A 24,731-nucleotide genomic window follows, 5' to 3' on the forward strand; every position below is an offset into this window, starting at 1 on the left:
ATTCACACCGCCCTGAAACATACCCTTCGGGATAAGTTCCTGAAGTTACAAGCACGCACAGTATGGTCTATAAGCAGGCAAGGCGCGAGATTCAAAATCACTAGCCCAGCAGCAACCCATGCACGGCGCCGCACCCAACGACATGCTGGGCTAAAAGTTCCCGTAATTTGCTTTCACATCGCCAAAATACCTGCGACCTTTGAAAAATCCTGGCAAAAGTTCTCGTAATTTCGCCAAGTACCTACTATTTAGCGGGTATTTTCTTTTGGGGAAATTACGCGTAGTTTGCTTTCACATTACCAAAATACCTGGTATTTTCTGATTGGGGTAAATTCCCCGATCAGAGAATACCTGGAACTGACGAACTTCGAGGCGGTCTGAAACCACCTAGAGAGTGTGTATTGAAGAGATTTACCATACATCAAAGTCATTGTAAATGAATGCTATGCCACATAATTGCCCTTGAGTTGCTCAGAACAAACTATCCCATAATACCACAGGACGCTGATCCATTTCGTTGTCATTGTAACCGTTGCCTAGGAGATGGTGCATCCACTGCTATTGCTAGATTCCTTGTCTGTCTGATTGACAGGTACCTCTTTGACAGGTTTGGGGGCGTCATCCTTCTCCTTTTCTCTCTGTAGGAACGTAAAAGAGGACTTATTTTGTGAATTGACAGACAATGACACAAAACTTTATCAATGGGACCACTGTCGTTTCACAAATGAATCCTTGGGAGTATTTCATGAAGGGTTTCGACAGTGTTTTTAACAAACTAATTTGTACTTGTCAAATCAAAATCAAGGATTTCCAGTAGACCATAACATCTATAGTTGTAAATCACTGACGAAAATCCTCATGAAGTGCTCCTCTATGTTAATCATAGTCTTCTGATTTCTAAAACCTTGGGCCCGTTTCATAAAGAGTTACAACTGTTCTAACTTTGCCATTATGGCAACAACTATGGAAACAACGCTCAGCAGCCAATCAAAATCAAGGTTGTGATGGTAGTTGCCATTATGGCAAAAATACAACAGTTGTAACTCTTTATGAAAAAGGCCCCTGCATTGGTTTTTCATTTCCGAACTGTAGGCTACAACCTGAAGGAGCTGAGAGAAAACCTCTACTTATGCTAAAAAGACGCACATATGGTCACCAGGGTGTTAAAACCTCATATTTCAAACTAGTGAAATTTTAAAGGAAGCTCAGAAAAAGCTGTATTTTAGATATATATGGCAATGGTTGCAACCTCCTTGTCTGAAAATAGTATTGTAATTCCTGTAAAGATCTCTTGCCAGGCAAAAGAAAGTTGCTACTTATGTCATGACTCTAAAATTGAGCTGTCCTAAAAATGTTTAAATCTTGAGATATGAGGTTTGATCACCTTTATACCAACCTTATGTCACACCATCCTATATCTATATACTTTTCTGAATGCATGCCAACATCCCTCTACCCTCTGTCCATTTTGAATATTTTAATAATGAATCTGTACTAATTTATTTTCAAATGTCAGCATTTATGCCAATATTGGGTTCACAATTTCATATGAATGTATATATGCGATGATGTGAGATAGGATTTTGAGAGCATGTCCATTGAAAGGAGAGTTTAATAGTGATGAAGATTGCAGGGGTGTGAGTGGTTACAAATAAAAAGATCTGAAAAAAGCTGAAGAGTATTGGAAAAGTCTGAAATAGAAAGAGACCCCATACTTTTTGTACAGAGGAAAGCCAAATATAAGCTGAAATTCAGCTGAAAATCAAAACAAAAAATCTGAAATCAGATAAAAATCTGAACTCTCACACCCCCGAGATTGATTTATGAGAATGCAAGAGACAAGAGTCTTTCTATGCCTTTTAAAATTACATGTATATTCATAAAATTTATTAATCTAGATACATATCGGCATACTGTGTATCCCACTTTATACCTTCTCAGCATCTGGTTTGGAGATCTTAAATCCATTGTAAGTCTCGGCAGTCCAGTCCTCATGTTTGCTTGGCATGACGAATTCAACAGGACTGGCTAGTCCATAGGTGGCCTTTGACGGTAGTTCGGGTACAACTTCCGGTACCTTCTGATAATATCTGTACAGAGAAGGATACGACTCAAAAGGATGGAAAACACTAGATTCCACTGAATTGCTTAACAAGCACCAGAGCACATTTGGTAATATAAATTATTTTACTCATCAAGCCACCTCTAGGGACCATTTTATGAAATGACTTGTTGGATGTTTTATCTGTCAAAGTTGGTTTTGTAACACCAACATTCACTTTCGAAACAGTCAAGCCAAAGTCAAGGACAGTTGTCAGATCTCAGAAGTCATCAAATGATAAATGTTGATGAAACACTCCTGGGTTACTGTTTGAAAACACAAAGGCCCGAATTCACAAAGGTGGTTTTGAAAACCCACAGTTGAGTCCATGGTTTATGCAGATTTCCTGTATAAAATATGCTCATTTTGCCACGTATATTAAAAAATTCCAATGCTGATGCGCGCTCTTGTCACAATACGCCAAATTGACACCGTTGCCGTGGTTATCAATGCTATTTATTCATGAGTCCGCTGTTTTGAATAATGAGTCCACTCTTCAAACAGTGGACTCCTGAATAAAATAGCGTATCTAACCATGGTAACAGGAGTCAATTTGGCACACTGTGACAAACACGCGCATCAGCATTGGACATTTTTTATACATGCGCTTAATTTCTAAGTGTAATTTATACAGGAAATCTGTATAAACCATGGATTCAACAGGCCTGTGAGTGGGGTCTTAAAAAAATAGCGGAAAAATCTGAAAATTTACCTTACTATTTACAATCGCCAAGCCGCTGCATTTGCCCATCGCGATTCACGGTATTCTAGACCAAAAGCTTCAGTCTCTGTATTTTGGTTGTTCCGCTGAACTGCGTTGGCTCACTCACCAATACATAGACTGAAGAGCTTGGAGGCCCGTACGTACAGACGTATTTTAGCAGTAACGTTAGATCTAACAGTGGAAACCCGATTTTCCGATCGTTTTTTTGTACATAAAATGTCACATTATGAAAAAGAAATCACATCCATATTTACGAAAAAATGTTTAAAATTCAGAAATATCGTACCTTAGACCGCAGTTACCGCTAATTCCTTTGAAATAATGATCGAAACATTGTCATCTTCGATCCTTTGATCCTTCGATCTTTGGTCAACGAAGTTTCCATCTTGGATGACATCATCATCCTTACAGACGTATTTACCAGTCGCAAAATATCGTGATTTGAGCCGCTGCTTTGCGCTTGTATGCCAACAACGGCAACGGTGCACGGTGTGATCCGCAGCAGTTTCATTCGAAACTTTGCGAAGGCAAAATACAAGGCCCCGTAACGTGTATATTCACAACACACACATTCTGCTCGCATCCATTTACCTAGACTTGTTTTCCAGCCGTTTTGGATAAAATAGCGGAATTTTGACTAAGAAAAAACAGAAATGGAACACAGGAAAAAAGCGGAAATTGAAATCAGTCTTAAAAAAAAATGAAAATAGCGGATTTCCGCTAAATAGCGGAGATTTCACAGGCCTGATTCAACCGTGGGTTTTCGAAACCACTTTGTGAATTTGGGCCAAAATATTTGTATGAGTGCTCTGAAAGGCATCTATTCTCATTACCCTGTCCCTTAGAGAGGACATAAAGCCATCTTATCTATGGCTGCCATCTTATAGAGCATCCATACCTTCTTAGCAGCCATGTTAAATGATTAGTTAATTTTGCTAATACCTCATTCCCCCTGTCATGCGATCCGCAACGGACACCACGATTGGCCTTTCGCAGCTAATCGCAAAATAAAAAAATATAAATTTTTTTTTTTTAAATTTCTATGATCAATATGATTGCCACAAATATATATATGATATTGAAACCGTGGTCTTAATTGTGACATGAATCGTGACAGTAGGGACTAGGTATATCACAGTATTAAACCTTATTGACATATTGATGACACTGACATAATCACTTAAACGACAAGTCCACCCCAACAAAAATACATTTTACTAAAATGAGAAAAATCCAACAAGCAGAACACTGAATATTTCATCAAAATCAGATGTAAAATAAGAAAGTAATGACATTTCAAAGTTTCGCTTAATTTCACAAAACAGCTCTATGCACATCCCTGGTCGATATGCAAATGAGGAGACTGATGACATCATCCACTCACTATTTCTTTTGTACTTTATCATATGAAATATGAAGTTTTCTAATTTTCACCTCTTTGTCAAGTAAAACAACGATTAATTCCTCCCTGAAAATGTGGATTTAGCATTGTTTAATACTGTATGGTTTTTGTCAAGTTGGTCCCTTTTGTCAAATTTGTAAAAAAATAAATATTGTATTATTCAAACAATAAAAAACAAAAGTGAAGGACACATCATCTGTCTCATTTGCATTTCACTGAGTTGTGCATATCACTGTTTTGTGAAAAATAGGCGAAACTTTAAAAATGTCATAACTTTCTTATTTACATCCTATTTTGATGAAATTTTCAGTGTGATGTTAGTTTCATTTTTTTCAATATATTCAAATCAACTTTTTCTGGTGTGGACTTGACCTTTAAAAATAAGACCAGAACACCTACATGAATCCATTTTCCCTCTCTACTTTCTCCAGGTTTCTTCTGACGAGCGGTAATAGCCTTCTGAAGAAAGCATGTTCATGAGGTTTAGCGCTTTTCCCAGCTCCCTTAGTTGAAGTATAGCTCCTTCCAAGATCATCTGCTTTCTCAAACTCTATACCATGATAAGAAGAGATGTTCACTTGTGTTTAATTTAATTTGCTTTGTATAGTAAACTGATCATTTATGAATTATAAAAAGTCAGTAAGTTACATTGCAATAATATATACACCGGACATTTTCATGATCCTGGGATTATTTTCATGTGCTATATATAGAATTTTGACGAAGTTTGCAAAATCAGCAAGTTTAAATCCATTGCTAAAGAAACCCCAAAACAGCTCACGCATTAAGAGTGACTCCACGTGGGGGTGTACAATTTACTTTAGCATACAGAGCAAAACATGTAAATTTCTATGAATCAAATGAATTAACTTTAATACTAAGCTAAGATTCTGAAACTGAAAGGACAAAGGGATTAACAAAAAGATTTTTAGAAGAAATTGAAATTAACTGACTTTTTGTTCACCATGACTCCCTGACATGTAAGGACCTTAGGAAACACAGCTAAAAAAAGAAATCAAGGGCAAGTCCCATATGAAACAGAATAATTCTGATCTCATGAAAACTAAATTTTTGAGATTTGATCTTGGGAGTTCGAAGGAAGAAATGTCCAACTTACGTGTCTTGCTCTCTTTGAGTGCTCTCACTGCTTCCCCACATTTATCTTGAGCTAGTAGTGTCTGACCGTTGTAGCAATGAGCCTGTCAAAAGAGTCACATAAAATGTCAGGTTACTGAAATAATCCATGTAGATACAGAAGATGAATTGGATAATGTATATTTATGTCTTGTTCCTCTAATCACACGCAGACAATCAATTCTTTCACATATCATTCTCCAAACAAAAAATCACTATCTGAACATATCTTCAGCACATAATAATTCTTGAATTCTCTGTTACCAAATATTTTTTTATACAGGTAGTGCAAATTCATTAAGATCTACTGAGTAATATCCAATCAACATAGATTCTTTGCCCAAATCTTCACTACCTCTAAAGGTTTATGATTTACAGCAGTATTATCCCATAAGATTTACAGTAATTCACAATTTTCAAAGATCTGTTTTAAGTTATAACCAATAGAGTACCCCAGTAAGTTGTGGATAGGACAAAGAGACAATTTGCAGAATCAATAGTAATGACATGTTCTTTATACATGATCTGATATCTGTGTATGTGTGAGTGTCATCATACCAAACAGATAAAACTCTTAAGTGAATCATTCATGTTGCATATTATGCATCTTATATTGCTCATGAAAATCAATGCTATTTCATGACTATCTTTTCATGAATCCAAATGAATGAAAAAAGGTTGAACTTTTATCATGTTTCCAAACACATGACCCTTATCATATATGCCAAGCAAGAAAATATTTACTGGTACAGTAATTTTAGCTATAGCAAATCGATTCTACATTCCTTGTCGCAAGAACCAGATCAACAATAAAATGTGCAAATTTGCAATTAATTGCAGGACATATTATTGATTTGGGGACTCCAAATAGATTTGTAATTGATTGTACGTTTCGTGCAAGTTGTGCGCTGTGATGAAAAAGAAATTTGTAGAAATTAATAGTACTGCTCACATAGGAAAGGTAGAATGTAGCTTTAAGCTGGAGATACTTTCTCCACTTCTGAACCAGGTTCTCTTCCACAGCCTTGAGTGAGTTATCCGCGATCTTGAACTGTTTACCAGTCTCAAACGCTAGCGATGAGACAAGATTGGAGGCGTGCTTCAACTCAATCGCCCTGGCAACAGTCACTAATAAAAAAAATGTAGAGAATTATAGAGTTATGATAATCACACTATGTAGAAGTATTATGTGATCACACAATAATTTAGCACTAAAATTATTATCAGTGATATATAACAACCCTGATAATCTAAGAACGATTGGCAGTAGGTCCCATTTTCATAAGTCTTTGGTAATACTCAGGCATGGATTGAACCATAACCTCATGAGGTTCATTAGGTGAATACTATACCACTGACTGATGTGACTTGTGTTACTGCTAATTTTTAAGAAATTCATAAAAATTGTTCACAAAGTATAGCACTATGAAGCAACATAGAATACAAGAAATATTGAAAATTAAAAGTTGTACAGAGGATAAATTACAACTTTTCAAAGATTCATAACACTTTCATTTCAATTTTTAGCTCGAGTTAACGAGCTGTATAGATTGTTTCTGTCCATCAGCTCTTTTCATGAAAATAGATTTTTCAGCAGATTTTCTTTGAATATGGCTACCTACCTTCTTGTGCTTCTGCTGTACACTGTTGAGCATAAGCCTTGATGATATTTGGATCTAAGTCAGTTCCATCTCCCGTTCTCTCAAACAACTTCACTGTTAACTTATCCTATATAATAATAATAATAAGTAATTAGATAACTTGCCTAAATTTTTTTTTCTTTTCATTTTTCTGAAACCATCAAAGCCATTCATCATTATGTTGATAACTATTAAATGAACCCTTGTGTTACACTAGCGTTTTCTTCTGTGCCTCCAGTCAACTTCTGGTGTTGCTGCAGAAAGTACAGGCATTGCATACATAAGGATTCACAAGTATGCCAGGCAGTTCTTTCTATTTTAATGTCTATCTATCTATTAATATATTTAACTAACCATAACTTTGTCTCTTTCTTCAATGGATATACAGTAGTTTTGAGAATATGAATCATTCAACAGAGTCATTGATTAAATATTACCATAGGCATATAGGGAGAGTCTCCCTTGTTCTAAAAACTTTCTTTTCCTTCCTTACATATTAGATTTAAAACTTTCAAAATTCCACCCTAACACACCAAGCTCATATTCATTTGCTATGTACATTTGCTTTATCCTACCTGAAAAATTCTACTGAATATCATATGACCTCAATGAGAAATTTTGCAAGTCATGAACTGGAAAATCCTCTGTTAGTTTGGTAAAATTAGATAAACTCATATACTGGTGTCATAGTAGTTTTCCTCAATGAAAATTGGACCTTTAGCTCTCCAAACATGACTAAATTGCAATAATTTTGAAGAAAAAAAAATTCAGATACACTTTGATACTCCCAGATAACAAAGATTAGTATGGAGTTTATCCATTGTCTCCTCATTCTGAAAAAAGAGACAGAATTAATTCTTTCCTTCATCAGTATTATGTTATTATCTTATCTTATTACGAACTTAAAGCAATGAAAGATTTTGACAGGTCATAAGCCATTAATAAAAATAATTTTGTTCTTATACAAAAGTACATATAATGTTATAGAAGTATCAAATAAGCCTTCAAATGATCAAACTTGTATGTTAATTCATTATTCATACATGTTTGTTTTGCACTGTTTTTAGATTCAACTTACATCAATGTAGTTGAATATACCAGCAGCAGATCTCAGACATTTGTGCACTTCTTTTGCATCATCTTCGGCAATGCTGCAGAGAAAAACAAAAAGAAAACCCCACCAAAAAATAATATAGGGTTAAATATATCAATTACAATTCATCAATTATCAATTTATTACAGCTTAATTGCAACATCTGATTAACTAAAATTATATTGTTTAAAGCTCCAGTCATAGTTCAACCACATCATACTCAGTAAACCTTATCTAGCCCCGGCGATATCCTTGACATTTTTTTAACAAAAGATGTCCTAATCCTATTGTTTCATGATTTTTTTTCTTCCAATTCTTCATATTTATTTAGATGTATTAAGATGCATATTCAATTTACACATTATATTGTACCTGTGCATTGGACTAAAAATAAAAAAAAAATTGTCTTGCTTACTTACTCTTCCTTAGCTCCAGCCAGTGCTGCTGCATGTTTGGTGTGCCAGAGAGCAATATTAAAAAGAATGTTGATCTGTTCAAAGACAAAGTCATGCTGACTCCTATAGGATAGGAAAAATAGACACAAAATGAGAAAACTCATGAAAACTTCTAAACACAACAGCTATTAACTGTTAATTGTCATATTATCAAGAGTTAACGGACACAGATGACAACAGTCTACACACACAAAAATAAATTTGTAGAAAGAGATAGTTATGTATCAACATATTGATGGTGATTAAAATATTAATCAAATCTTACAAGTTATGTAACATTTTCATTATTGCAAATTGACATTGTGTCAGAGGAAAGTTTGTGCAACAATAACAAGATGATGGGAATTGATTAATCTATGTAAAATTTTGCAAACCCATTGCCCATTACTGCATAGTAAAGACTTGTGAAAAACATACAATGCAGCAATATAATGTACATACACCTGCTTAGTTGACCCCTTGCCAACTTCATTATTCAAATCCTACAGGCTTTGTAAAGGGGTCATCCAGCTCTTGAAGGCAATGGGTTGAAATCCATTCTATCAACAATGTGCATAATATACAGTGCATATATATCACTAGGCTGTTCATGGATGGATGATATTAAACAGGATAAATGAAGACAAAAGTAAGGACTTGAATTGCAATTTGATATGAAATGAAAGAAATACTGACTTACGAATGTTTTTCAGCCAGTGTGTTAGACCATGTAAATTTGATGGCATTCCTCAGCTTGCTGTCCCCTGTTGCACTGCTACTCACCTCCATACTCTCAACCTCTCCACCTTCACTATTAGGGGCTTGCTGAAAAGTTAAACATAAATGCCAGTTGTGGTTGCAATCTAAATATGGGTTCAAACAGAATCCAACAAAATGACCACCAAAGATTTGCATGTATTGTATGCTAAATAATTGGGGTAGAAAATCTGTATTTTCTGAGACATAGACAAAACAAGCATGGCATTCGAGCTAGATATTGTTACTTTTTTAAGCAATGATAAAACCTTTCAACATGAGCTTATCTGTGTTGGTGATCTTCAATGTGTTTTCAGCTTTGTATCAGGATTACACAAAGTAAGGTTTGTCTCGTCAAACCAGACATAGACCTACAGTATCAGATGATCTGGTGTTAATCAACCTTGATTTGTTAAAGACTCTCTCATTAAAATTATTGTTTGCTGCAAATGAGAGGTACTTGGTTTAAGAAAAAAAAATCACTGCATTATTTCATGATTTAAATTAAGTATACATACAAAAGGAAGAGTTAAACGAAGAGCTTTTACAATTACATTTTTCTTCATGTCACAGAGCAAGAATATTTCAATAGTTCAATTACAAGAAATCTTTGACCAATTGGTATATATGTAAGAGAAGGAAATAAGTACTTATGATCTCTAACCATTTGGATGTTTTTCTAGCACATTTCCTTGTATAATTTCTTAAATAAACAATTCAACAAACAAGGAGATACATTCTCAATACTTATAGAGAGGGTAGAGAATCTTGGCAAATAGCCAACTATAACAAATGGCTGTTTTCAAGTCAATACGTATAAAGCATCCAACCCTTTTATCAATCACACAACAGTCAATTAGGCATTATGCTATTGAACACAGTACTTCCAGAAAAAGTGAAATGAATTTGACTTTTCACTTTGCTGATTAATAATGATAATAATCATTAAAGGGGAAGTTCACCCTGACAAAAAGTTTATTGTAAAAATAGCAGAAAAAATAATAAAAAATATTGGCTAAGGTTTGAGAAAAATTCATCAAATAATTAAAAAGTTATTAGAATTTCAATTATTTGATTTGTGACGTCATATGCGAGCAGCATTCATACATAGCGAATGGTAAAAAATCAAATAAATGTCATTTTCTCAGAAAATTGAAAATGGTTTTCACTGTACCTTTTGTATATCAATAGACAAATAATTTCACACCTGATCATGAATAGAAAACAAAATTAAGTTATCAGGAACCATACAAAATTTGAAATTCATGCATTTCATATTACATAACACATGGGGCAGCTGCTCGTCTATGACGTCACAAATCCAAAACTTTGAACTCTAATAACTTTCTTACTTTATAACGGATTTTCCTAAACCTTCACCAATATTTTTTACTAATTTTTCTGCTATTTTTACAACAATTTTTTCTTCAGGGTGAACTTCCCCTTTAACAAGAAACTCTAAATAGTTCTGATAATGAAAAGTATTTGGCAACTCATATATTTCTTTAAAGAGTTTGGGGGCATAATGTGGATCATGGGACATAATCACTAATTGCCCTTTCCTTTTTTTTACAAACAAAAATGGAAGCTCTTAATTTATTCACTGATTTATTGAGTCATCGTGTACATCGCCTCCATCCATTTCTACACTGCATATATAGCAAATCAATTTGCATTTTTAAGCCTTGTTTGATAAGCTCTATTAGTCAAAATAAAAATGGGAGCCGGTACCATGTCTGTACATGTTTTTTTTTCTTCATTCTTCTAATACTATTTTTTGTTGTGTTTAGAAAAAAAATTAAGGCTTAAGGCTTAATTTCAGACAACTTACAGCTGGAGGACGCTGGGAATTGGGGTCGACTGTTGGCTCCACAAATCCTCTGAGGATGGACAGGTACTTCTCAGCAGCATCGGTCAAGACTGTGAGGTCACGGGTTGGGTCAGCAAAGATTGTGAGAAGGTTTGAACGAGCACTCCGAGCTTCACTGTAAATAAACAGGAAATGTTTTGAGGGATGATCTACACAAAATGTATAATAAACTATGCAAGAATTTTCAGACTCAACATCAGAATGCACTATTTCAGCAAAAGAGAACTTTTTCAATGACTGGAATAATCTTCAAGAGGTTAGAGGTTACTACTGCATCTAGTCTGAACATACCACTATTAAAAAGATAATTAGCGTTTAACACAACTTCGTTATGTAGCACATGCCCCATATTGGGCTAGAATGCACTCAAAGTTTTTTGTAATTTCTTTACAAGAAATACAGGACTTCCTTCTCTTTGGTATATTGCTGATGCTGAAAACTCTTTCCACTCCATTTACATGTACCTCAGGTGATGGTGTGTATTTGCTACAGCATCCACTTCCACAAACTATCACCTGAAGTAATACTCTACAGTCATAGTCACACTGATCAATTTTGTTTGTCCAAATGTGCGGGTATGCAAAAGAATGGTTCCATAAAACACTCACAAGTATATCCATAAACTCAATAATATACACTTTGAGAATCCAATGAAACTTGAATGAAACATCAGCTAGCTACATGTATACTTATCGCTGTGTTTCTTGAACTCAGCCAAAAAAAGGTAGTGTTGTGATGCTTTTTCAAATTTCATCCAGTTTATGATATCTCAGTCGAACAGAGAGATGTTGTCATGAAGTTGGTATCTAAAAGCTGATCATGTATACTCTATCATATCTGATATCTATAGACTGATAGAATACAAAATGGCGAGGGTGGACGAGGGGGGGGGGGGCAATAAACACAAAGTCTATGGGAGAGTCAGGTTTCATATTTTAAAGGTAAATAACTTTGATATTCAGGGGCTTGAGAATTAATTTTAGTCTCATTTTAAAGCTTGAGGTAGTAGAAGTAGTAGTTTATAATCCAACATTATTCACAATTTATTTCAATTCATTAATCGCAATTCACAATAATCAATCAAGAAACCCAAAAAAGTCCTAACAATAACATAAAAAATTATAAAATACACCAAAAATTATCGCAGAGGAACATGTTACCATCATCATATCATAGCCTTGTTCATAGAATGAGTGATTATAGGTAAAATGCAACTTTTTGGCCAAATGGAGATGCCTGGATTGTCATGTAATTGGTGTCATTTGGAAGCCGAGTTTTTCACCCCAAGATTAATCTTAATATTTGAAATTCTCATGAAAATTCCTTTCAGAAAAAGTATAGGTACCGGTACTTTTGTAATAGTACAGTAAATATTTGTAAAGTTATGACCATTTTTATGGTGATGGGTGCGGAACCAAGAAATGGGGCAAGTTCAAGACAGATAGTAGATTAGTTGCAGTGATATGATAATTGTTAGAGTGTTCTGAGCTGAATTGAAGTCTGAAGAGTCGATAACAAACACTGAAACGTATGAACGGGACTACACATGAGCCAAGGCAATTAAGAACAATACAAAGTCACAGCAGCTAATTTTTTTCTCTTACCTGCAGATGTTTCTTGCAAGAGGAGTGCTAGCTTGACCACCAAAGTCAAACGTTACTGCATTCGTTGCTTTGATTGGATTTCTGTGAAACCAATGCGCCATTTTCAGCTACAAATTAACGAATATTTTACGGGATATATTTTTTAGAATGAGTTTCGGTACGTTAGCGTTGTTGATCAGCCGAGTATGACGTCAGTATCTAATTTTACAGCTGATCGTATCAAGGACGTGCGGCGCGGGGGGCCGGGGGGGGGGGGGGGGGTGGGACCGTGGGTGGGCAGTGAAATGGAAGTAGGAATGGACCAGCGGCAGCGGGTGGACCAGTTGAAGTGATGTTTAGATATTATGTGATGGAGTGCAATAGACAGTTATTTACAATCAAATATTGTTTTTAATTAATAATTTGTTGTATCTCTAAATGTATATTGCAAAAGGGGTTTGTTTGACCCGGGGGGGTTGATCTATTTTTCATCAAATTTGATTTGCTTTTGTCTCAATGTATAGATTTTTATTAGCTCTATAAGATGATACCAAAGAAAAGTTGAATTTTCCATTAAAAAGTGAACAAAAATGACCCCAAAAATGGTAATATTTGAAGAAAAAAAATATTTAAAAAAATCCAAAAGAGGAAGATTTCTTTTATACCCAATTTTATGTTTACATGGCAGGTTAGTATGTACTTTATGACAATTTAGTTTCTCATAGGAATATTGCAATATGGGAAAATAATTTTAAAAAAACATGATGGTCCAAAGTGGATTAACCCTTCAAGTTTGCAACCAAACTATTCATTTGTTTGTACACTCTAAAAACCCTGAGTAAAATCTTACCCAATATTAGTGGGGGAGCATGCAAAAGTGTTTAATGGGTATTATTTTTTTACCCCATATTAGCTATTACAACGCAACATTGCGTATATTAAGCATCTTTTTACCCAACCACTGAACAGCGCGTGTTCCCATTTTACCAAGGATTGGGTAAACCTTAAATCAGTAGAGTGTAAGGGGATGACTGAGATAAGAAATGTACTGTTGCTTATTCATTTACTTTGAAATTATCATATTGCCGGTACTTATGGAGCTATACTTGTCAGTTTCTGATTGTATTTATAAGCATTACTATTTGTAACTACGTACTGTTCATGTCATTGGAAGAACTGCTTTTTTAAAAACCGATGACTGTCTGCATGGACTAATTAAGAAGATAGGCCTACTTATATTACAATGATCAAATAATAAGCGCGAAGTGTGAGCCAGAAAACATAAAATTCCGACCTAAAAATGGGTAATTTTTATGCATGTTTTATAATTCAGACCATGTGGCCTGTTGTAGATAGTTGCAATCAAACGCAAATGGTTGTAGATGTTGTAGATGGTTGCAATCAAACGCAACTATCTTTTTTTTTTTAATAGAAAAACAAATCTGATACAAGTCCTTCTCAGTTGTGCTCGGTGCCAAACCTCGTACATTATTGTGTCTATTCTCCTCTCTATTTTCTCTTTCTCTCCTGTCCTTATCCGCCTTCCTATACCACTTATTTACGGCATCAATCACATTTTTTGCGCATTATATTCTTTCCAGGTCATTTCATATATTTTTTCTCCTTTTATACACATCATTGAATCCAGTTTGCTTGAGTCCACGATTGCATGTGTTTTATTTACGTTCAGCAGCACCCATCCATCCTATCAGGGCATTCTCCCCTTTTTCTTTTCTTCTTCGAGGGGGGGGGTGGGGAAGGGTGGGGATATTTTAGGACGGGTTGTTTTGTCCTATACAAACTATATTTTTTTGATAACTTCATATTTATTTTGTATTATTTATCATTTATTTATTTTTTTCTCATTTGATTACATATATCTGTATTTGTACTTTGTTATTGGTTGTGTTATCTATTTTTTTGAGGGGCCCACATTGTACAAGCATTGCTTTTTAGTGGGTCCCTCCATTTCCATCTTAATTTAATTTCTATTGAAAAATAGTATACTAACTTAAAACCTCCAATGTGTTGCCCAAATAGTGCTTTTTTCACAACATGTGTATTATTATTTTTGTTTCTTTGCAACGGATACAAATACTTATGTTTATATATGGTATACAACTTGTTTTTGTTTGATGGAAGTGAAATAAATAAAATTGAATTGAATTGAATTGAAAACTAAAAAAAAATCTTGGTTTTGAATTTTGATCGAGCCCGGCAATCAAAAGCACATTTTGTGTGCTTTTTTTTCTCTCTGCATTTAAAGAGATGGTCCAGGCTGACAATATTTATATCTCAATAGATCGAGTAAAATTCACACAGTAATATATGCTGAAAATTTGATCAAAATTGGATTCATATATTTTAAAGGTTTGTATTATTCCGGTGAAACAGTTCATGTATGCCTTGATGAATATTCCTTAGATGGGCTGATAATGTCATTTTCCCAGTTGTTCTTTTGTATTTTATTATATGAAATTAGGTTTATTCAATTTTTTATACCAAGAACTAAAACTATTGGATTAATAACTGATTAAGTGCAATAGTCATATTGCTGCAACTTATGTTATCATAAAGAAGACACATCATTTACACATTTATATGTAAATTTATATATTATTTATATCTTCATCTTCATATATTTCTCTTCCACTTTCTTTCTTTCTTTCTTTCTTTTAATTACTCATTTATTCATTTTTGTATTTATTTATTCATTCATTTATTTTATTTTTTGATTTGTCAGTGGATATTTACCACAATGGAACTCGAATGCGAATATCAGAGAGACATCTCTATGATAGCAATACAATTAGTGTTGATAAACGGAGACGAATTGATTGTCGCCATCTACGTCGCTTCATTTTTTTACCTGAAAATCAGGAAGTGAGATGAGTCTGTTATTAGTATTCGGGTGATGGTCAATCGAAATTCGACGGTCTTTAAACACAGCATTGATGCAGTGGCATTCTCATCCAATTGGAATTGATATATGACGGAAATCTCGGGAATATAACCAGAAAGTCCATTAATTTCGGAAGGAGGTGATTTGAAATAGGAATCAATAGGATTATGACGTTCGAAGTGGACTCTACTCGGGCACCAAGAGTCAAGACAATAGAGTAGCACCCGGAAGGTTTCGGCGTGGTCGTTCTTGAATTTTCGCTGTCTTGTCTCGTGGATCAGGACTGCATCCTTATTATCCTGGCTACGCAACACCGGATGAAAAACAAGCTCGCCTTTGTAATTTGCCTGTTGATTCATCTTGATATTTCAGAGGCAGCAGAGACCATCCTTCACAAGTGCTCAATGTAACTGCCTTAGTAATTTGGTTACTTCACCAGTCTTTCAAATGATGGCTTTGTTCAGGAGTTGATTAATGTCCTCTCCTGACTCAGTGACTGATTTCAAACTTTGATTTGCTCTGTTTCGCTGGAGCTTTTTATTGAACAAGATGTGTGACATATTCGGCGGGGATACACTGCCTTCCAAGGTACAGAGATGGGGAGTACTGTGGAAGAAGCCTTTCAGTCAAAACGGATCAACAAAATGGGCAAAAAGGTAGATTGACCTTGGATTTATACATACCGTAGCCGAACATATTGATTTAGGGCCTACTTCAGCTAATTCAGCTAAGTTCCAAGACCCCATTTCTCATCAACTTTAACTGGTTTCCCTTTGAAGTTTGTCAAACCATTTAAAGTTATTTCAGAGTATTGTACATGTAGCATTTAAATGGATATTCCAGGCTGGAAGTATGTTTCTAAAGAGAGAGAGTGAAATGCACAGAGCAAAATGCTGAAAATTTCATCAAAATCTGATAACAAATTACAAAGTTATTGAATTTTTAAGTTTAGCAATATTTTTGTGAAAAGGGTTATATGCACAAATTTTCATGAATATTCATTAGGTGGGCTAATGATGTCACATCCCCACTTTCCTTTTTCTTATGCTATTACATGAAATCAAAATAATGGGTTCATTATTTAAAATAATGTTTGAATGATGTGTCTCACGTATAATGAAATGAGTTGCAGCAATGAATATCTAGTGCACTCCATCAGTTGTGAATCTAATTAGGACTTAGAGGGAAAAATGAATAAATCTACACATGTATTTCCATATTATAAAATACAAAGGACAAGTGGGAATGGGGATATGACATCAATTTGATCATTGAATATTCATGAAGACATGCCTATACGTGTAGAAGTGTTTCATCCCGTTTCATCGCAGTAATACAAAACTTTAAAATCTCATTACTTTGTTATTCCTTGGACATCCAATTTTGATGGAATTTTCAAAGTTTTGTCTCTGATTTTTGTTTATCTCTTTAAATCATATTATTTTCAGCCAGGAGCATCCCTTGAAGTCTTGGAAAGCTGAGAAATGCACATATACATTTGTATGTGTATCTTAAATGAACTTACAGTAAGGAGTATGATACCAGTTGGCAGTTTGTGCATCCAGACCTGCCACAAAATGTTTTAATTTTTGGAAATAGAAGTACATGTAACAAAGATGTAGAGGACTAGAATACAGTTATTGTGGAAGATATTTTTGTGTTCAAATGATATCTTATTTGTTGCTACATGTAAATTGCCCTGGATGACCCTTACAGTAAATAGTAAATAAATAGTGTAAAAATGATGGCAGTTTTAATTAGGCCCGTTTTGAAAGTCCATTTTTGATGCACGTGTACACGGCGTGTTTTTCGGTCGTGTACACGTTGTAAACACTGTGAGAGCGAGTTATGTTTTCATGTCGACATGGACCCGCATCAACATGTCATAAAAAGGGGTTTATAAAGCCTAAGTCACGGTTTTAAAGCTTACCTGAGAAGTTTGAAGTATCAATCCACAAAAATTTGTGCAAATTAAAAGTTTACTCAGCTTAGCAGCGCATTCAATTAATAAAGAATGCAAAAGAAAATCAGTGCAAGGCCCTAGCTATCGCCGACGCTCGTTGGATGCGCATTTTGTATACTGTAACGTACATGCATGCACATATCGCTGCAGAATTAAGTATAACTGAAGTTATCGATTGATTTTCATTATTTTGTTGCCAATTTGAGGAGCTTTTGCTTGTAGGCTTGTAGCACATGTGTACGAGCGTATTACACGTAAGTTGTAGCAATTATCGCTGTCGCAATTGGTGATTCTCAAATTGGCTCTGAGCGTGATTGAGCAATTAAAAATGTAAGCTTTCGAGACCGGAGCAGACCCATTTCGTGGTACAAAAACTTGAGTCTCCAGAATGAACGTGGATTAAATCGGCGATTTTGGAAGTGAACTCACTCTAGATTAATTGAAATATGTTGACATATTAGTAATTAAAACATGTGCAGTGTCTGAGAACTAAGATTTAATGTGAGGCTGTGAGCTTGTTCACTGTCTTTGTAGTCCCACGCAAGCTTTATGCAGATGCTACCGTGTACACGGTGATGGAATTTAGTACACGTGCACTGACTTGACCGTGCGTGTACACGTGTACACGTGTACGGGAGACGGGCCTAGTTTTAATTAATAGTTTGAATGAATTGTAAACTATTTATCATATGATAGCATAATGTAGTTTGTTAAACCTTTTTTATGTGACATCCTGGATTATGATACATCAAGATAATGTTAATTCCTTTTTAAATCATACATTGTCATGAGCCATACATGTAGTCCTTATCCTTGGCTAAAAAAAATCAACTTTACATTTGAGAAGAAAAGGGATTGAAGCACTTAAGATTAAGGTCTAATGAGTGTATTGAGCAAAGGTGACAAAAGGTGGATTAGAACTCAAGGTTGGTTTCTTTGAAGGTATTATCCAATTGTCCTGAAACTTTGCATGCTAATTAATCACATCCTGATCATATTTCAACTTCACCATACTAACTAAAACTGCAGTGAATATTGATAGATTTTTGAAAAATAATTCCTGGTTGACCTTTAATTACAGAACATTTAGTGTGTATAATTTGCATGTTTAAGATTATATTCTCTGTTCGAAAAGAGTAGAGAATTTTTTCCTGATGAAGAAGTAAACATTTTTATTTGCTCTTTTTACTTTTTTACTTCAATCAAATTACATTGAGAAAACAAATCTTACCATTTCACTAATTTACAGATTGATATTCAGACACACATTTACATGTTTGACACATTGTGTTGGTAATGTCTAGGGTTAAATCCCAATCAATTATTTATCAGATGGGTTGAGAGAGAAAGAGAGAGAGAAGTTTTAAGGCACATTACCGTACGGTACTTGCATACTACATGTATTATGTAGTCTATTGAAACGTTCACCCAATTTTTGTACATGTTACTCATATTAAGATTACATGAGCTAGCATGTGTTTTTCCAAGTTAGTCATACAGTATAACAGCCCCAAAACTGATCTGAGGATGTTCCTGTTGGACCAACGTCTTAAGACTTTGATGATCCAAGCTGTTTTGATCCTCATACCAATGCGATTATCACTAGCTTTCATGGAATGCCGTGTGAGGGACTGATAGCCCATAGCTTATCTATTTCTGGTGTCTTTTTGTAGGTAGGGGTCTGAGTATACTTATCACTTGTTTGTAATTCAGGAAATTTGACATTTCCTTTCCTCCAGGCCGAGTGGATATCTGGTGAAAGGACAAATCTAGGGTATTCTGGATGTGAAGTCTTTAATTGACCAGAAGGTTCAGAAGAACTGTGCAGTTAAAAAATTTCATTATTAAATTTGAAAATAAACATTTATAATACATGTATAGTGCTTAATACAATTATGTCTCTAAGCGCTGCATAATATTACCCTGGCTTTAGCACGTTGCCAATACATTGCCAATACTATTGGCAATACATTGGCATTTTTTAATTCATACAAGATAATATGTTTGTGTGTATTGGCCTACATGTAGAGCCTACATTAAAGCTTAGAAATATAATTTGATGTATCGCTTTTAAACTGGAATTACAATAAAGTGCATAAATACATGTATACAATACATCATACAGCGTAAAATAAGCCCATTCGCTCAGGTCATGACCATTAATGAAGGGCAGTAGTATATTAATGTACAGTATCAATGGAAGTTACATAAATGTACAGGTACATGTACATTGCATACATGTCTACATACATACATATCTTTAAATATATCTCAATTTTGTGCGTTAAATAACTTAGTATTTTTTTTAAAACAGAAAATTGTAACATGATAGGCCTACCATGTAAACTTTGCAATTGACAATGCCTACAGTAATGTAAGTTTGTAACCTACAGTGTACATGTACAGTACTGGTAATTGTTCCTAGGTCACATAATAGTTGAATGAAGTAACCATACTTAAAGGACAAGTCCACCCCAACAAAAACTTGATTTGAATAAAAAGAGAAAAATTCAACAAGCATAACACTGAAAATTTCATCAAAATCGGATGTAAAATAAGAAAGTTATGACATTTCAAAATTTTGCTTCATTTCACAAAAACAGTTACATGAACGAGCCAGCTACATCCAAATGAGAGAGTCGATGATGTCATTCACTCACTATTTCTTTTGTTTTTTATTGTTTGAAATATGAAATATTTTGATTTTCTCATCATTGTCATGTGAAATGAAGTTTCATTCCTCCCTGAACATGTGGAATTCCATTATTTTAACATTTTGTGCTTCAGGCAAGGAGGTCCTAATCGTCAAATTCATAAAAATTGAAATATTGTATAATTCAAACAATAAAAAACAAAAGAAATAGTGAGTGAGTGACATCATCAAATCTCTCATTTGGATGTAACTGGCTCGTTCATATAACTATTTTGTTAAAAATAAGCGAAACTTTGAAATGTCATAACTTTCTTATTTTACATCCGATTTTTATGAAATTTTCAGCATTGTGCTTGTCTGATTTTTCTCTATTGATTCAAATCACCATTTTTCTGAGGTGGACTTGACCTTTAAATTCTATACCATGAGCTTGCCCCTGTGTGGTTCCAGAATGCCATGCCTCCCCCAGCATTGTGCCCCAAGTTTGACCGATTAATCCTTGAGTCATTGGTTCATCAAGTTGGCAACATAACCTGTGCCCCGTAACACAGAGTTTGGCGATTGATCGTGGTGCTTATCTATGATTGACTCCATTGATTATTGTGTATATGATCAATCATAAATCAAGCCTTATAATCAATCGTTAAGCTTTATGATACAGACCCCTTCTCGATGTTGCTAGCCGTACATCTAACTAATGCTGGGTTTATGTTGAAAACCTTATGTCACGTTGGGAGTCTAAGCTTTCCATCTAATCCCAGGCAACATGTGTTGGATGTTCCTTGCTCTTATCATAGAGGTACAGTCATGTCCAGGGCAGACGATGACCCATTTTTTTTTCTGTCTGTTCAATACATTATGTAGTTTTCTGTAAAGTTTCTGTGATACTTTGTGGATAAATGTACATTACAGATAGCTGCTTCTGTCTTGAGCATACTTGGCATTGATATATTTGTGTACTTTATTAAAAATCTTTGTATAGAAACAATGCTTAAGTTGAATTATTCACAATAACCTCTCTTTTAGACCTATTATTATTTATTTGAAAGTCATATTCTGATATTTTTTTATTTGGAAAATGTCCTTTTCTACATGTACATGTAGACATTAGCAGTGCTGTACAACATCTGACTCTGGAACAAAACATTATTTTAAAGAGAATTCCATCTTTGTATATCATGCTCGAAGATACATACATGTACCGGTATACAAGCCACATGTATGTCTAGGCACCAGCAACTTTAATACAAGGTCCCTAGAATCTTGTACAGATTTCTCAGTAAATAGCAATAATGATATAGTTCTTGAGAGTACAAGGATATCATGATCTTGTTCCATACAGGTTGTCAAATAATTAAATGCTACGTGTACCTTGCAGGTAACCCCCCCCCCACATACACTATTTGTTGTTCAAAATACATGTATGTTACATTAGTTTGAATTTTCAACCAAACTGGGATGTAATAATAACTTCTAGCATGGACTTCCATGGGTTTATTGCCATCGCATTCCAACCGGAGTTTAAATCCTTGATTCAGTGGCAACTGGATATATGATGTGACTTATATCCGAGTTGATTCTCCTAAATTTGTGTGATCATGATAGACACACATTTCTGGAAAAGGGTCTATTTTTATTTGCAACAAAGATCAGACATTCAATTTTCTGTTTCCAGTTATTGTACATGAGTACACGTATTGTGCGCTATGAATTTGCTGAGGAAATGAAAGGGAAATGGAAAATGCATGCATGCCTGAAATGACCTTAACTATTCCATAGAATCCTCATGAAACTGCACTCGCGGTTGCGCAGTAACTTACGCTTCAATCCTGTTTGGAAATGCATTCAAAATAAAGCATGACACCGGAAAAATAAAGTTTTTTCATCTGTGATTGTATTTGTAAATATGTTGCCCATTTCTCATGACATATACATGTATATGCTAAAATAAATGAACTGGCTGTGATACAAGATACAATATGTACATGTAGCTCTCTACTTCTAGTCACTAGTTTGTTGGACCTTACGTTTATTCTAGAAGTCTTCAAGAAACACTGGTTGATTTAAAAACCGAGTAGGGTGGTCCTTTTCAGGACCAACACTTGCCCAAGAAAGATACATGGTGTACTGTGAAACCGACTGTCTAGATGCCTACAGACTGTTGAATGGCCACTGTTTCAATAGCTATAAACTGCTCAAATCAAATCAAGTCAATTCATTTTATTTATTTTCAATTCCCATTGTGATCAATGCAAATAACTTTATTCTTAATATATTTTCAGCCCTGCCCCCTTTCTTTTAGACAACATTTATTCATAGGCTGTCTTTCCTTTCAATATAAGCCTTGATTAATTACTTAGATTGGTATCATTGACAATTGTCATTGTAAAACTACAGGTGAATATTCATATGCATTGTGTTTACTTTATTTATTATATATTAAAAATTTTCATGCATCTTTAATTTTTTTGTTTCTATTTCTAAGGTTTTTCATCATAAAGGAAGGGTTTCTCTTGTACTACTCTGAAAATGAGAAGCGAGACTTTGAGAGAAAACGACACTTCAACATGCACCCAAAGGTAAGAATTGTGCTGAAATGTTTTTTTTTTAAATGACTACATTGTAGTATACACTGTTCATGTATTTATTTCTAAAAATCACAATAGTCAGTAGCTACATGTACATTGGGGCATACATGTAATTAGTTATGCTTTTGACATTTCTTTCCAGCAGTATTGTGCAAGTACATGTAAATAGTCCAAAATAATGCAAAATTCATGACTTGGCACATTCTAAATCACTGATTTACTTCAAGGGATATGAATTCATGAAAGTTTAATGGGCTATGAAATATGTATACTGTATTGTTTTATTCCAGTACCTCAGCATGATATTCTAATACAGTTCTAGATTATTGAAGTAACCGTGATACTTTGAATAAGTGAGCCATGGATATTTACCGACTATTGTTAAAAAGATGGCCGTGGACAAAGCAAAAGCACAGATTTTGTTTTTGCATCTCACTGATACAAAAGGCATATCATTTTAATGTTTGCATAGCCATAAGCACAATACATGTACATGTAGGTTCAGTTGAAAACTGTGCATAGTGACAAGTCAGTTTTCAAATGCAATATTGACTTTAAAGGGAAAAGTCAATGGCTGTATTCTGAGGTCTGGTTTAATTTTACCATGGTCTAACTTGATAACATTTCAGTAGAAATTTTCTACATTGTTTTATTTCACTTTGCTCTTTTCTTTGCTTGTAAAGAAAAACATTAAAAGTGTAAATATGAGTTGATGAATTCAACCTGTACTGTGAGGACTTTGTGTCACAATTGGCTAGCCATACATGTAGTTTAACCATAACTTGAAAACCGCAGCTTACAATGAACCCCAAGTTCAAGATACAGGCCAATGTAGTCAACAATCATTTTAAGTAAACTCTGTGCCCCGTTGCACAAAAATATGTTATGGCAACTTTGCTATGCAATGGTAGCTTCCTTGATTTTGATTGGCTGTTGATCATAATACCATGGTAGTTCCCATTGGATGGCAAAGTTACCATAATATTAATTTTTATGCAATGGGGGCCTGAACTATTTTGAGAGTGAGACCTGATTATGATAAAAACTAAAGATGAGTTTTTCCTTCAAATCATTAGTGCATTGTTGTATATGTGCCACATTAACTTATAATGAAGGAAAACAATTAGAGAAAGGAAAGAGGAAAAAATGTTTATTAGCTTCTCCCAGCTTGATAATTTATTAGTTGTCAGAAACTTAAGTGTATTTTTTTTTCTAAATTGCATTGGATTGAATGGAGTCATACATTAGGTGAACATTTAAAATGCCCCCAATAACCTTTCCCTGTGTGAAAAAAATGAATCAAATTCCTGTATGCATTGCTCTGTATGATCTGTAAAATTTTGAATCTCACAAAAGGTTACCTACAATGTAGTTTAACCATAGTGAAACTGAAATCTAATTTTCTTATGCAAATAAGGTGCGCAGAGGCATAGCAAGAAGAAGAGATTGCTTGCGACTGAGTAGAGCTAGAAAAAAATGGAGCTCTTCTAAAAAATGAGATGTGATTCACTGCTTTATGAACTTTGAAAAGAACATATAGGTTGTCAACAAAGATACTACAAGGGGAAGATCGGACAGTATATAGACCACATAATTAAACACTCGGGAAGAGCGCCCTACAGCATTGCGTAAGCAAAAAACTTCTTTTTACTAGCGTATCGCGAGATGGTTGTGTACAAAACATGAGAGAAATGGTGAAGGGTTGAAGGAATAGACGATTTTTACATTTTAGACAATTTATTTATCAATTTTTTTTCTTAGATTAAAGATGAATATATTTTAGAGGTTTCTGGGTAATAAAAGGTGGAATTATTTCCATGCACTGCCCTCTCATTTTTCCCCATATGTTTGCGATGGTTTTCTTTAATACTCAACCCTATTGGGTGTC

General features: G+C 34.5%; 2 protein-coding genes across 4 annotated transcripts in view; one reads left to right on the forward strand and one right to left on the reverse strand.

Annotated features, from left to right (window-relative positions):
• Positions 1-314: 314 nt before the first annotated feature.
• Positions 315-12,953, reverse strand: LOC121418523 (BRO1 domain-containing protein BROX-like). The gene is made up of 11 exons (XM_041612434.1): positions 12,759-12,953; positions 11,116-11,269; positions 9,229-9,353; positions 8,514-8,612; positions 8,080-8,152; positions 6,984-7,089; positions 6,314-6,489; positions 5,345-5,426; positions 4,627-4,777; positions 1,934-2,090; positions 315-638 (listed from the first exon to the last, which is right to left on the reverse strand). Exons 1-11 carry the CDS (start codon positions 12,857-12,859, stop codon positions 537-539), a joined length of 1,326 nt encoding a protein of 441 aa, XP_041468368.1. The 5' UTR covers positions 12,860-12,953; the 3' UTR covers positions 315-536.
• A 2,668-nt stretch (positions 12,954-15,621) lies between these two features.
• LOC121418524 (pleckstrin homology domain-containing family D member 1-like) overlaps positions 15,622-24,731 on the forward strand; it is a 67,243-nt gene continuing 58,133 nt past the window's right edge. For 2 of the 3 annotated variants that reach the window (XM_041612436.1, XM_041612437.1), the window contains exons 1-2: positions 15,623-16,295; positions 22,741-22,834. In XM_041612436.1, the coding sequence (XP_041468370.1) occupies positions 16,189-16,295; positions 22,741-22,834 (201 nt within the window). In that variant the 5' untranslated portion in view covers positions 15,623-16,188. Of the gene's footprint in view, positions 16,296-22,740; positions 22,835-24,731 lie in introns of all 3 variants that reach the window. The other variant, XM_041612438.1, reaches the window with a different exon arrangement.

This window comes from Lytechinus variegatus, chromosome 7 (assembly GCF_018143015.1).
Source record: "Lytechinus variegatus isolate NC3 chromosome 7, Lvar_3.0, whole genome shotgun sequence".
In the NCBI taxonomy this organism is placed as follows: Eukaryota; Metazoa; Echinodermata; class Echinoidea; order Temnopleuroida; family Toxopneustidae; genus Lytechinus; species Lytechinus variegatus.

Coding starts and splice junctions, on each gene's coding strand:
- LOC121418523 (XM_041612434.1), bottom strand. CDS start 12,859: ATGGCGCATTGGTTTCACAGAAATCCAATCAAAGCAACGAATGCAGTA. Junction 11,270..12,758: donor CTTGCAAGAAACATCTGCAG/GTAAGAGAAAAA, acceptor GTTTATTTACAG/TGAAGCTCGGAGTGCTCGTT. Junction 8,613..9,228: donor ACACTGGCTGAAAAACATTC/GTAAGTCAGTAT, acceptor CCTATCCTATAG/GAGTCAGCATGACTTTGTCT.